This window comes from Chenopodium album, chromosome 4 (assembly GCF_948465745.1).
Source record: "Chenopodium album chromosome 4, dcCheAlbu1.1, whole genome shotgun sequence".
NCBI classification, from domain to species: Eukaryota; Viridiplantae; Streptophyta; class Magnoliopsida; order Caryophyllales; family Amaranthaceae; genus Chenopodium; species Chenopodium album.
In genome coordinates, this window is record NC_137837.1 from 43,634,222 (window position 1) to 43,645,621 (window position 11,400).

Genomic DNA, 11,400 nt, shown 5'->3' on the forward strand with positions numbered 1-11,400 from the left:
AACTCAATTAGCTGCTGTCATAAGAGCCTGCAAATCAGAGCCTTGCATAGCTCATTCTTTCGTCCTGCCTGATAATTTACGCAGAATACTCTCTATCACTATTCAGAGCCTGCAGATTAAGCCTTATTGCATAGTTCATACTTAGCACTAGTATTCAGAGCCATATTATAGAGTAATATAGTACTAAAACAGTAAGAAATGGATATGCTGTATTACCTTAGCATACAGTTGAACATATTTACGGAAATCAGGGTCCTCAGCAAGAACTTTGTCTGTAGGGAATTGCACCAGTCCAGGAGTTTCATACACGTTTGTTGGCATACACGTTTGAATTGTTAGTTGGCATCTAGTGAGAAATCAGCTCAATAACCAAGAGCTCAAGGCATGAAGAAACATCCTCATACAAGTAGAGTGACAAAATGGCTCACGATAATTCTAAAGGCTGATAAATTGCCATTGACATTCAAAGTAGAATATAAATAAGGAATTCCCCTCACCAAGCAACTAAAAATATACATTTTGATTTCCATACATACATGTAAAAAGAGAAATTTTCAGCATAATTACCTGAGGATCTGGGGATGCAACTGGAGCTGAATCCACGATACAGCCTTTAATTCTCCCTATTAAAGAAGGGTCCTGCTTATGAAACTTCTCCAGAGCAACTCCGTATCTATTTAAGGTGACATAAGAACATCTAATTAGCAAAATAACAAGCAAATTGAGAATATAAACGAGGTAAGCAAGAAAATGAGATGGTGACTTACGTTAACTAACCCGTGTTACTGAAGGTGTGGAAAACAAGGTTCTTGCCATGCTCCTCTTCTAGCCAGTCAGCAAGATGGTTTACAAGCAACTCAACATCCTGCTCAGCTTTCCCACCAACCTGGTAGCTGAGAACCTCAGACATTGGAAAAGTGAAGGTGATTACATGAAAGCCTTTTGAAGTATACCATTCTGCACGCTTGGACTAGGATAAGAATATGTTCTGGTAAAGGTTAACCAAAATGGGAGATGAACCCACTGAATTTCCAGCAAAACTGCAGCTTGAATTTGGTATTGGATGACAGTTTATATTAGGCACTGGCACCCGAATTCTGGTCACAAACGACAACCTTGCAAGCTTGGAAACTGAAATGTTAGACACCCATGACAATCCTGAACTGTGAGCTGAGTCATGGGGTGATGAATCTGATGATGAAGCCAATGTTTCTGAGGCAACAGAAGGATCAGATTGTTTGGTATCCGTTAACTTGTTCGGAAGATCAGTTGAAACAGATGCCAAGGCAACAGCAGCAGCTGTGAATAGAGGTCGTTGAAGGCTTCCGGACAAGGTACCCATGATGCACAGCAAGTTCAAAAACTCTCATAAAACAATATCAAGCTCTATTTTGTAGAAACTCACACAGATCACTAAACAGAGCAATATTGCCAATAAAATCGGGCTGTCAACAATATTGCCATTGACACAGCATAAGAGATTCTCACTAGCTCAAATACTTGAATCAGAAACTAAAACTAAATACAAACCCAACAATTACACACCCATAATAAGAGGCAACATCAACATTAACACTTAACATTTCTCAATTACCAAGTAAATTGGTTCAATTTCACAATAATTGGGAAGATTTAAAGTTGCAAACTAAGTCACTCATCACAAAACAGCCACTGCATCAAAAATTAGAAATCCTAAATTTCATAATAACCTAATTTAAACCCTAAAATCAAAGGGCATATATAGTGATTTTATGAAACCTGAGAAGTTAAAATTACATAAAATTAAAAATAAACCTTGAGACAATTAGGGCAGCAGCAAGGAGGAGACTCGGTGGTGACCCTCAGGCCGGTGGCGCGGCTCGGTGGTGGAGGAGCCTCAGGGGGGTGGCGCAGCTAGGTGGTGGAGGAGAAAATTAGGGCAGCAGCTAGCTGGCACTCACGGCAAATGGAGGAGGACACTCAGGCTGGTGGCGCAGCTCGGTGGTGGAGGAGCCTCAGGGGGGTGGCGCGGCTAGGTGGTGGAGCAACCTCAGGGCGGTGGAAGGATTTCTCGAATAGGTGGTTTATTTTCGAAAGAGAAAGAAAGGGAAAACAGAGAGAGGAAGGATTGAAGGCGCGCGACCGGTTTTCGAAACCCCTGGTGGCCGCCGGTGAAGGTGACGGCTGTGGTGGAGGGAGAGAGAGGAAGGATTGAAGGTCGAAACAGTAAGGATTGAAGAAGGAATGAAAGAGAAAGAGAAAGAGAGGAAGGAGAAGAGGTATGTAGTCCGCGTTTTTTTTTTTAATTGGGTCCGGTTCAATTGGCACCGGTTCAAACCGGTGCCTTTTTACTTTTAGGCACCGGTTCAGTCCAAACCGGTGCCTTTTCCCTTTTTTTAAAAACCCGCCCAATTTTGGGCCGATTTTTGGCACCGGTTTGGGCTGAACCGGTGCCATATGGGGGGTGCCAAATGCAATTTTTCTACTAGTGTGAGCTTGCCATTAGTCTTCATAACCTTTGACTTGCATGTATTTGCGAGTTGCTACAATTGTCATGATTACTTGTTGATCCCCGTTCCTAGTGCTTTATTTACACTAGTAGAATAAATGTGATGGGAAGCGGTTTACAAAATCCGCTTTCCATTTGATTAATAAAAAAAAAGAGGGAAGTGAAATGGGAAGCGGTTTTGGCGCGAACCGCTTGCTTTTTTATTAATGGCCAGCGGTTTGGCCTTGAACCGCTTACCATTAGTTAAATTGGCAAGCGGTTCAAGGCTAAACCGCTTACCATTTTTTAAAAAAAAAGCGGGCTTATATGAACAGTAAACTACACCCTCTCTTCTCCTCCGTGTTTCATTCATTCAACTTCCCAAAATTTTCAATTCCCCTGCCTTCACTCCTCCTCTCTGTCTCCCTCATCCTCACCTGTCTTCTCACTTGTTTAGATTCCGGCCACCACCACCACCACTCCATTCACATTCATTTTTTTTTTTAATTTGGCTATTTAATTAATTAAGTGAAGCTGCGGCGTTTGGGGGTCGTGCGTGGGTCGTGGGTTGAGGTTGCTGCTGGTGGTGGGTCGAGGCGGCTGCTGCTTGGTCGGAGGTTGATGGTGGTTGCTCGAGGCTGCCGGTGTTAGCTGGTGGTGTTCGTGGGTGTACTTGGTGGTGGTGCATGTTCGAGGGTGTTGTTGAACCGAGCCCAAGCACGCACTCTAGCTTCAATCTTCAATCTTTGTCTTTCTCACTCTCAAATTAGGGTGAGTTCTTGCTAAATTTTAGTTTCATATGTATTAATTAGTATTAATTGTTTGTTATTTTAAAATTTCAAGTTAGGGTTTTAAGTAGTTAATCCAAGTTTCATATGTATATATATATTGTTTGAATTTGAGTAGCTTCAAATGAAATTGATGAATAGAATATATATTAGTTAACATTTTAGTTTGTTAAATGTGGTTAATAAATTGCAATGTATATATGAATATAATGGATTGATAATATATATATATATATATATATATATATATATATATATATATATATATATATATATATATATATATATATATAAGTAAACTTAGTTTGATTTTGTATGTATGTTAATTTAATTATTGTTGAATATAAATGAATGAACTTGTTTATTGTTGAATGTCAAATAAATGCAAATAATAATTGAATGCTTGCTTGCATCATCATTTGCCTAGATACCCGTTCGAGTCTTTCTCAATAGAAGAAAGTCTTGAATAGTCCCCAGTTGGGACTGTTCTTGGACGTTTAATCTCACTTAGGTAGTGAATGTATGTCTGTTTTTCGATTTTAAGGAATATCCGGGCTTCTCATTTTCTCACCATGTTCTCTGGGTACATATGTAGGTAAGTTATTACCTACATCGTGTACTTGGAGAACTGGGGGGAAATGCTGCCGGATTTTCCTTAAAATTGAAAAGTTGACATACATTCACTAGTGAGATTAGACGTTCAAGGATGGGTTAGGTTGGAGTGATAAGGACCTTTTGGGAGCATTCATTTTTAAGATTTATGGATGATATATATGCTATGTACTTTGATTACATAATATATGTTACATTTATCATTGTTTGAAATGTGTTGGTATGTTTAAAGGTAATTTAAATCGTCAATGGATCGCGGTTGGATGTATGGTAGACGTGATACATTGGAATTTTTTAATGGGGTTCAAGAGTTTTGCAAGAGTGCTTCACATTTTTAGCTTAGAATGGGTGTCAATTACCTTTATTGTCCTTGTGTCAATTGTAATAATGTCACTAGGGTCAATAGTGTTGATACCATCATGGTTCATGTACAATGTCATGGGTTTAGGCCTCAATATCATGTTTGGGTTTGGCATGGTGAGAAGGGATCGTATAGGGAGAATGTTGTTGGCAATGAGACGCATGTTTAAAGTGCCGAGATTCATGTTGAAGAAGAAAAAAATGGGAGTGATGATGGTGCTGAAGGGGATGACACCGAGGATGGTGGTGGTGATGATCACTTGGATGAGATGATGCGTGATGTTAAAGGTGAATTTGGTGACCGACCTGATGTATTTGAGTCATTATTAGAGGCTGCCAAAAAGCCTTTGTATCCTGGTCCAAAAAATACGCAAAACTCTTAGTCGTGCTTACACTATTTAACATTAAGTCTAAGCATAACTGGAGTGACACTAGTTTCACTTCTTTGTTGACTGCGTTATGTGATATGTTGCCAGATGGGAATGAACTTCCTAATTCCTATTATTATGCAAAGAAACTAATGTGTCCATTTGGTTTGGAGTATAAAAAGATACATGCATGTCCTAATGACTGTGTTCTGTATCGAAATGAATATGAAGATTTGGAGGAGTGTCCACGTTGCGGTAAGTCGCGTTACAAGCGATCAAGCTGCAATGTTGGTAGTAAAGGACCTCCTGCCAAGGTGTTGTGGTATCTTCCTATTATTCCAAGGTTAAAGCGTCTATTTTCAATTCCAAAAGACGCCAAGAACCTGAGATGGCATGCTGAGGGAAGAAAGAAAAATGGTTTGTTGAAGCATCCTGCTGACTCTCCACAATGGAAGAACATCGATATGAAGTTTAGGGCATTTGGTGGTGAAGTCAGAAATTTAAGGCTTGGGTTGTGCACAGACGGTATGAATCCATTTGGCACTCTTAGTACTAAACACAACACATGGCCGGTACTTTTAGTGATTTACAACTTGCCTCCGTGGTTGTGTATGAAACGGAAATATATAATGCTTTCACTTTTGATAACGGGGCCAAGGCAACCTGGAAACGACATTGATGTTTACCTTGAGCCCCTTATTGATGATTTGAGAAAGATGTGGGACGAAGGTGTTACCGTTTATGATGCCCATAAGAACGAGATGTTTCTTTTGCGTGCTGCCCTTATGTGGACCATCAATGATTTTCCTGCATATGGCAATCTGTCCGGGTACAAGAACAAAGGGCATAAAGCATGTCCCATTTGTATTGATGACACACCGAACGTGTACCTTGACCACTATGGCAAAGATGTGTACGTGAGGACCCGAAGATTTCTTAGGCGCGATCATCCGTATCGTAAGCAGAAAAAGGCCTTCGATGGGAAAGTTGAGGAGGGGGTTGCGCCTAGGCCATTGAGTGGAAAGGAGGTTTATGAGAGAGTGAAGGGTATTCCATGTGTTTTTGGTAAAACAACGAAACCAATTGACCCACACGCTCTCTTTAAAAAGGAATCAATCTTTTGGAAGCTTGAGTACTGGAAAGAACATGATGTTAGACATTGTCTCGATGTGATGCATATAGAGAAGAATGTTTGTGATGCAATTCTGGGGACAATTATGAACATTCTTGGAAAAACGAAGGATGGCAAGAATGCGCGGTTAGATTTGCAAAAGTGGGGTGTTCGTCCGGAGTTGTGGGTTCAAGCTAAGGTAGGGATGGCGAAGGTTAAGGAAAAGGGAAACGAAGATGGTGGTCAAAACCGTAAGGGGAAGCGCAAGGCCACGGGTATCGCAAAGAAGAAAGGTGATGGAAAAGGAAAAAACCAAAAGGTGTATTTATCTTCAGCTTGCTACACATTATCAAAGGAAGAAAAACGGAGGTTTTGTGCTTGTTTGTATGACATTAAGCTTCCTTCTGGGTTCTCGTCAAACATGAAAAGGTTTGTTTCCTTAAATGGAGAATTGAAGTTGACAAGTATGAAATCCCATTATTGTCACATGATGATGCAAGTTTTCCTACCGATTGCACTTCGTGGAATTTTACCAATGCACGTGAGAGAAGTTATAACAAGCCTCTGTGGGTTTTTCAATACTATCTGCAGCAAAGTTCTTGATCCCTTTACACTTGATGCTCTCCAGGCGACTGTTGTGGTAACTTTGTGCAAATTTGAGATGTTTTTCCCACCTTAACTTTTTGACATAATGGTGCATTTGATTCTGCATTTGGTTCATGAGATTAAGTTGTGCGGTCCAGTATTTATGAGGTGGTGCTACCCTTTTGAACGACACATGGGTACACTGCAAGATAAAGTAAGAAATCCAGCCCATCCGGAAGGCAGTATGATACAAGGAATTGTGTCCGAGGAGATTGGGAATTTCGTGGCAGAGTATGTTGTCGTTGCCGAACCTATTGGGCTTCCTACATCCCGACATGAAGGGAGACTTGATGGTCATGGCACAATCGGGTCAAAAAGGATCTGGGCTGCTCGAGATCAAATCATGCAAGCTCACTTATTTGTGCTTCATCATATTGCGGAGGTTCACCCATATTTAGAAGAGCACATGGATAGTTTGCGTGTTGAATATCCATCAAAAGGGGAAAGAGCACTAATGCAGTTGCGTAATAAGATGTTTGTGAAGTGGTTCCATGATCGTGTGATGCGTCAATTGGATGAGACTGTGTCTGATACAATAAAGTGGCTAGCTTATGGTCCGAAGGAAGATGTTCATTCATTTGAGGGATATGATATAAATGGGTACACATTTTGGGCTGAAAGTCGGGATCAGAAATCCTCATCGACTCAAAATAGTGGTGTCACTCTTGTGGCTTCATCAAGAGAGTTTGCCAGTGCGAAGGATACATCACCAGTTGATGCACTATTATCATACTAGACAAATTCAGGAAATATGGGAACTAGATTACCGTGACTTCAAGGTTGGTCTATTCAAGTGTAAATGGGTCGATAATAATAGGCGCAACGTGAGAAATGATGACTTCATTCTTGTAGATCTTGGCCACTTGCGGGATAGTCTTGAACAATTCATCCTTGCATCTCAAGCTAAGCAAGTGTTCTATGTAACTGACCCGTCCGATCCAAGATGGTCCATTGTCCTGTCTTGCAAAAGGAGAATTTTAGGGGTTGGAGAGGTTGAGGACGAGGAAGAATATGATGCATTTGATGATTCTCCCCCTTTCACTACTTCTACACTTGATGTAGCAACTGATGTAGATGATGATGCTACTTATATTCGATCTGACCACAATGAGGGAATACACGAATGAGGTACTTTTATTAATGCATGTTTTATTTACTAAAAATCTTATGCTCCAAAAAGTTTGTTTTTATTTCGGGAAGTGTTTTATTTTTTTGTATTTTCAACGTATAAGCATGTAATATTCACTAAATATATGAATTGTTTAGAGGATTATATGTGAATTTGTTATGAAACCAAAGAAGTTGGGTAAGTGTTTGTCTTTCATCGTGCCTCAGAATGTGGTTACCGAAGTTGTAGGTGATTCACATTGTGAAACTCAAATGCAAAGGCAAGTGAAAAAAACCGGTGGTGGAGGAGGGGTAAAGCCACCGGTGAACAGAAAGAGTAGGGGTGCAACTAAAGCTTTCAAGAAACCCGGCGTTTCTATGGTGCTTGAGTTTGATGAGTTAGGTCAACCTACTGGCCAATGGCGCGACAAATTTTCTAGTCAAGTTGGCATTCTAACTCGTAAAATACCAATCACACTTGAGTTTGCCGAGATACCTCACGGGTTGCTTCAAACATTTTGGGACGATACTATGGTAAGTATTTATTGCAATCAAACTTTTATTTAAATCCATATATATCAAAAAAAAAAACAAAAAAAAATTGCAAAAACAACCCCTGGTAAAAAAAAACAAAAATTACAAAAACAACCTAAGGGCTGCAGCCGGCAGCTGCCCGGGGCTGCTGCTTGGGTGCTGCAGCTGCCTGGGCATGCTGCCTGGGTGCTGCAGCAGCCTGGGCAGCAGCCTGGCCTGTTGCAGCTGCTTGGGTGCTGCAGCTGCCTGGGCCTGGCCTGCTGCAGCTGCCTGGGTAAATTAACGAGACTATTTCTAAACATTATGTATTTTTTATATTTTCATACCAAAACAATGCAACTAGTAATTACTTGCACACATTACTTTCTTGAAGGTCACTACAGGAGCTCCTTGCTAGTAAACCCGATGGTCAAGCAGCATTTGGGTGGTTATGCCCCGAGCAGACCTCCGTAACCAAATGCTTGCATAACCCTCGTGAAGTGATAGATTACCTTGAGCGGGCTATTAGAGAATCAATGCGTGCGGGAAACAAGTTCTTATTAGCCCCTTGTTTTGAGGAGTAAGTTTAAAAATATCACTCTTAGTTTGTTTGTTAAGTATAGATGTTGACGCATAACAATTGATTGATATGATATTTGCTTTAATATAAATGTAGTCTACATTGGAGCCTTATGGTGATTTGTGTTTCCAATAACACAATCGACTACTTTGACTCGGCTCGTATATGGCCACCAAGGAAGTTGCTAGTGAATAACCTATTGAATAGGTACATACCGCTTCCTATTTATTGTTTTGTATCATCACTTACGTGATTGAGTGGCTATGTTCCTAAATCGTTTGTTTTTTATTTTTTTGAAGTGTTATGAAGAAGTTGAACTGTCGTTCGGTTGCTGGTCCCATGTGGAAATGTGCGAAGGTAAAGCCTTGATATATTGATTTATTTAATAAAATTGCCTTGAGTTTTGGCTATGCATGACTATTTTAACTTTGTGTCATTTTAGTGTGCGCGACAAGACAACGGCATTGACTGTGCCCTCTACGTGATGAGGTTTATGAATGACATAGTCAATAGGTGCACTGAAGCCCAACACATAAAGGAGGTACTTGCATTGTTTTTACTTTTTTCCGGTTCGATTTCGGGTAAAAGCCGTCCTAAAACTAAGTAAAATGCTAATTTGCTATGATTTCAAACATTAGACACCTAATACTAGTTATAATTGACATGTTATGATAGATAAATAGCTCATTAGATAAGAAATGTAGAAACCGGCAAAGTAGTAGTGAAATAGGTGATTTTTGGTAAAAGCCGTCCTAAAACTTAGAAAAATGCTAATTTACTATGATTTCAAACAATAGATACCTAAGACTAGTAGTAATTGACATGTTATGATAGATAAATAGCTCATTAGATAAGAAATGTAGAAAACGGGCAAAGTAGTAGTGAAATAGGCGATTTCGGGTCAAAGCCGTCCTAAAACTAAGTAAAATGCTAATTTGCTATGATTTCAAACATTAGACACCTAAGACTAGTTATAATTGACATGTTATGATAGATAAATAGCTCATTAGATAAGAAATGTAGAAACCGGCAAATGAATAGTGAAATAGGTGATTTTTGGTAAAAGCCGTCCTAAAACTTAGAAGAATGCTATTTTGCTATGATTTCAAACATTAGACACCTAAAACTAGTAGTAATTGACATGTTATGATAGATAAATAGCTCATTAGATAAGAAATGTAGATAACGGGCAAAGTAGTAGTGAAATAGGCGATTTCGGGTCAAAGTTGTCCTAAAACTTAATAGAATGCTAACTTGCTATGATTTCAAACATTAGACACCTAAGACTAGTTGTAATTGACATGTTATGATAGATAAATAGCTCATTAGATAAGAAATGTAGAAACCGGGCAAAGTAGTAGTGAAATAGGTGATTATTGGTAAAAGCCGTCCTAAAACTTAGAAGAATGCTAATTTGCTATGATTTCAAACATTAGACACCTAAGACTAGTTGTAATTGACATGTTATGATAGAGAAATAGCTCATTAGATAAGAAATGTAGAAAACGGGCAAAGTAGTAGTGAAATCGGCGATTTCGAGTCAAAGCCGTCCTAAAACTTAGTAGAATGCTAACTTGCTATGATTTCAAACATTAGATACCTAAGACTAGTTATAATTTACATGTTATTATGATAGATAAATAGCTCATTAGATAAGAAATGTAGTAAACGGGCAAAGTAGTAGTGAAATAGGCGAGTTCGGGTCAAAGTCGTCCTAAAACTTAGTAGAATGCTAACTTGCTATGATTTCAAACATTAGACACCTAAGATTAGTTATAATTAACATGTTATGATAAAGAAATAGCTCATTAGATAAGAAATGTAGAAAACGGGCAAAGTAGTAGTGAAATAGGCGATTTTCGGTAAAAGCCGTCCTAAAACTAAGAAGAATGCTAATTTTCTATGATTTCAAACATTAGACACCTAAGACTAGTTGTAATTGACATGTTATGATAGATAAATAGCTCATTAGATAAGAAATGTAGAAAACGGGCAAAGTAGTAGTGAAATAGGCGATTTCGGGTCAAAGCCGTCCTAAAACTTAGTAGAATGCTAACTTGCTATGATTTCAAACATTAGACACCTAAGACTAGTTATTATTGACATGTTATGATAAAGAAATAGCTCATTAGATAAGAAATGTAGAAAACGAGCAAAGTAGTAGTGAAATAGGCGATTTTCGGTAAAAGCCGTCCTAAAACTTAGAAGAATGCTAACTTGCTATGATTTCAAACATTAGACACCTAAGACTAGTTATAATTGACATGTTATGATAAAGAAATAGCTCATTAGATAAGAAATGTAGAAAACGGGCAAAATAGTAGTGAAATAGGCGATTTTTGGTAAAAGTCGTCCTAAAACTTAGAAGAATGCCAATTTGCTATGATTTCAAACATTAGACACCTAAGACTAGTTATAATTGACATATAATGATAGATAAATAGCTCATTAGATAAGAAATGTAGAAAACGGGCAAAGTAGTAGTGAAATAGGCGATTTCGGGTCAAAGTCGTCCTAAAACTTAGTAGAATGCTAACTTGCTATGATTTTAAACATTAGACACCTAAGACTAGTTTTAATTGACATGTTATGATAAAGAAATATCTCATTAGATAAGAAATGTAGAAAACGGGCACAGTAGTAGTGAAATAGGCGATTTTTGGTAAAAGTCGTCCTAAAACTTAGAAGAATGCTAATTTGCTATGATTTCAAATATTAGACACCTAAGACTAGTTGTAATTGACATGTTATTATGATAGATAAATAGCTCATTAGATAAGAAATGTAGAAAACGGGCAAAGTAGTAGTGAAATAGGCGAGTTCGGGTCAAAGCCGTCCTAAAACTTAGT

General features: G+C 38.7%; 1 protein-coding gene across 1 annotated transcript; it reads right to left on the reverse strand.

Moving 5' to 3' along the window:
• Positions 1-424: 424 nt before the first annotated feature.
• LOC145627880 (uncharacterized) lies at positions 425-1,342 on the reverse strand. The gene is made up of 4 exons (XM_081680223.1): positions 1,025-1,342; positions 778-970; positions 568-623; positions 425-442 (listed from the first exon to the last, which is right to left on the reverse strand). Exons 1-4 carry the CDS (start codon positions 1,340-1,342, stop codon positions 425-427), a joined length of 585 nt encoding a protein of 194 aa, XP_081536349.1.
• Positions 1,343-11,400: the final 10,058 nt, after the last annotated feature.

Coding starts and splice junctions, on each gene's coding strand:
- LOC145627880 (XM_081680223.1), bottom strand. CDS start 1,342: ATGGGTACCTTGTCCGGAAGCCTTCAACGACCTCTATTCACAGCTGCT. Junction 971..1,024: donor GCAGTTTTGCTGGAAATTCA/GTGGGTTCATCT, acceptor TTCTTATCCTAG/TCCAAGCGTGCAGAATGGTA. Junction 624..777: donor CCACACCTTCAGTAACACGG/GTTAGTTAACGT, acceptor CTTCTTTAATAG/GGAGAATTAAAGGCTGTATC.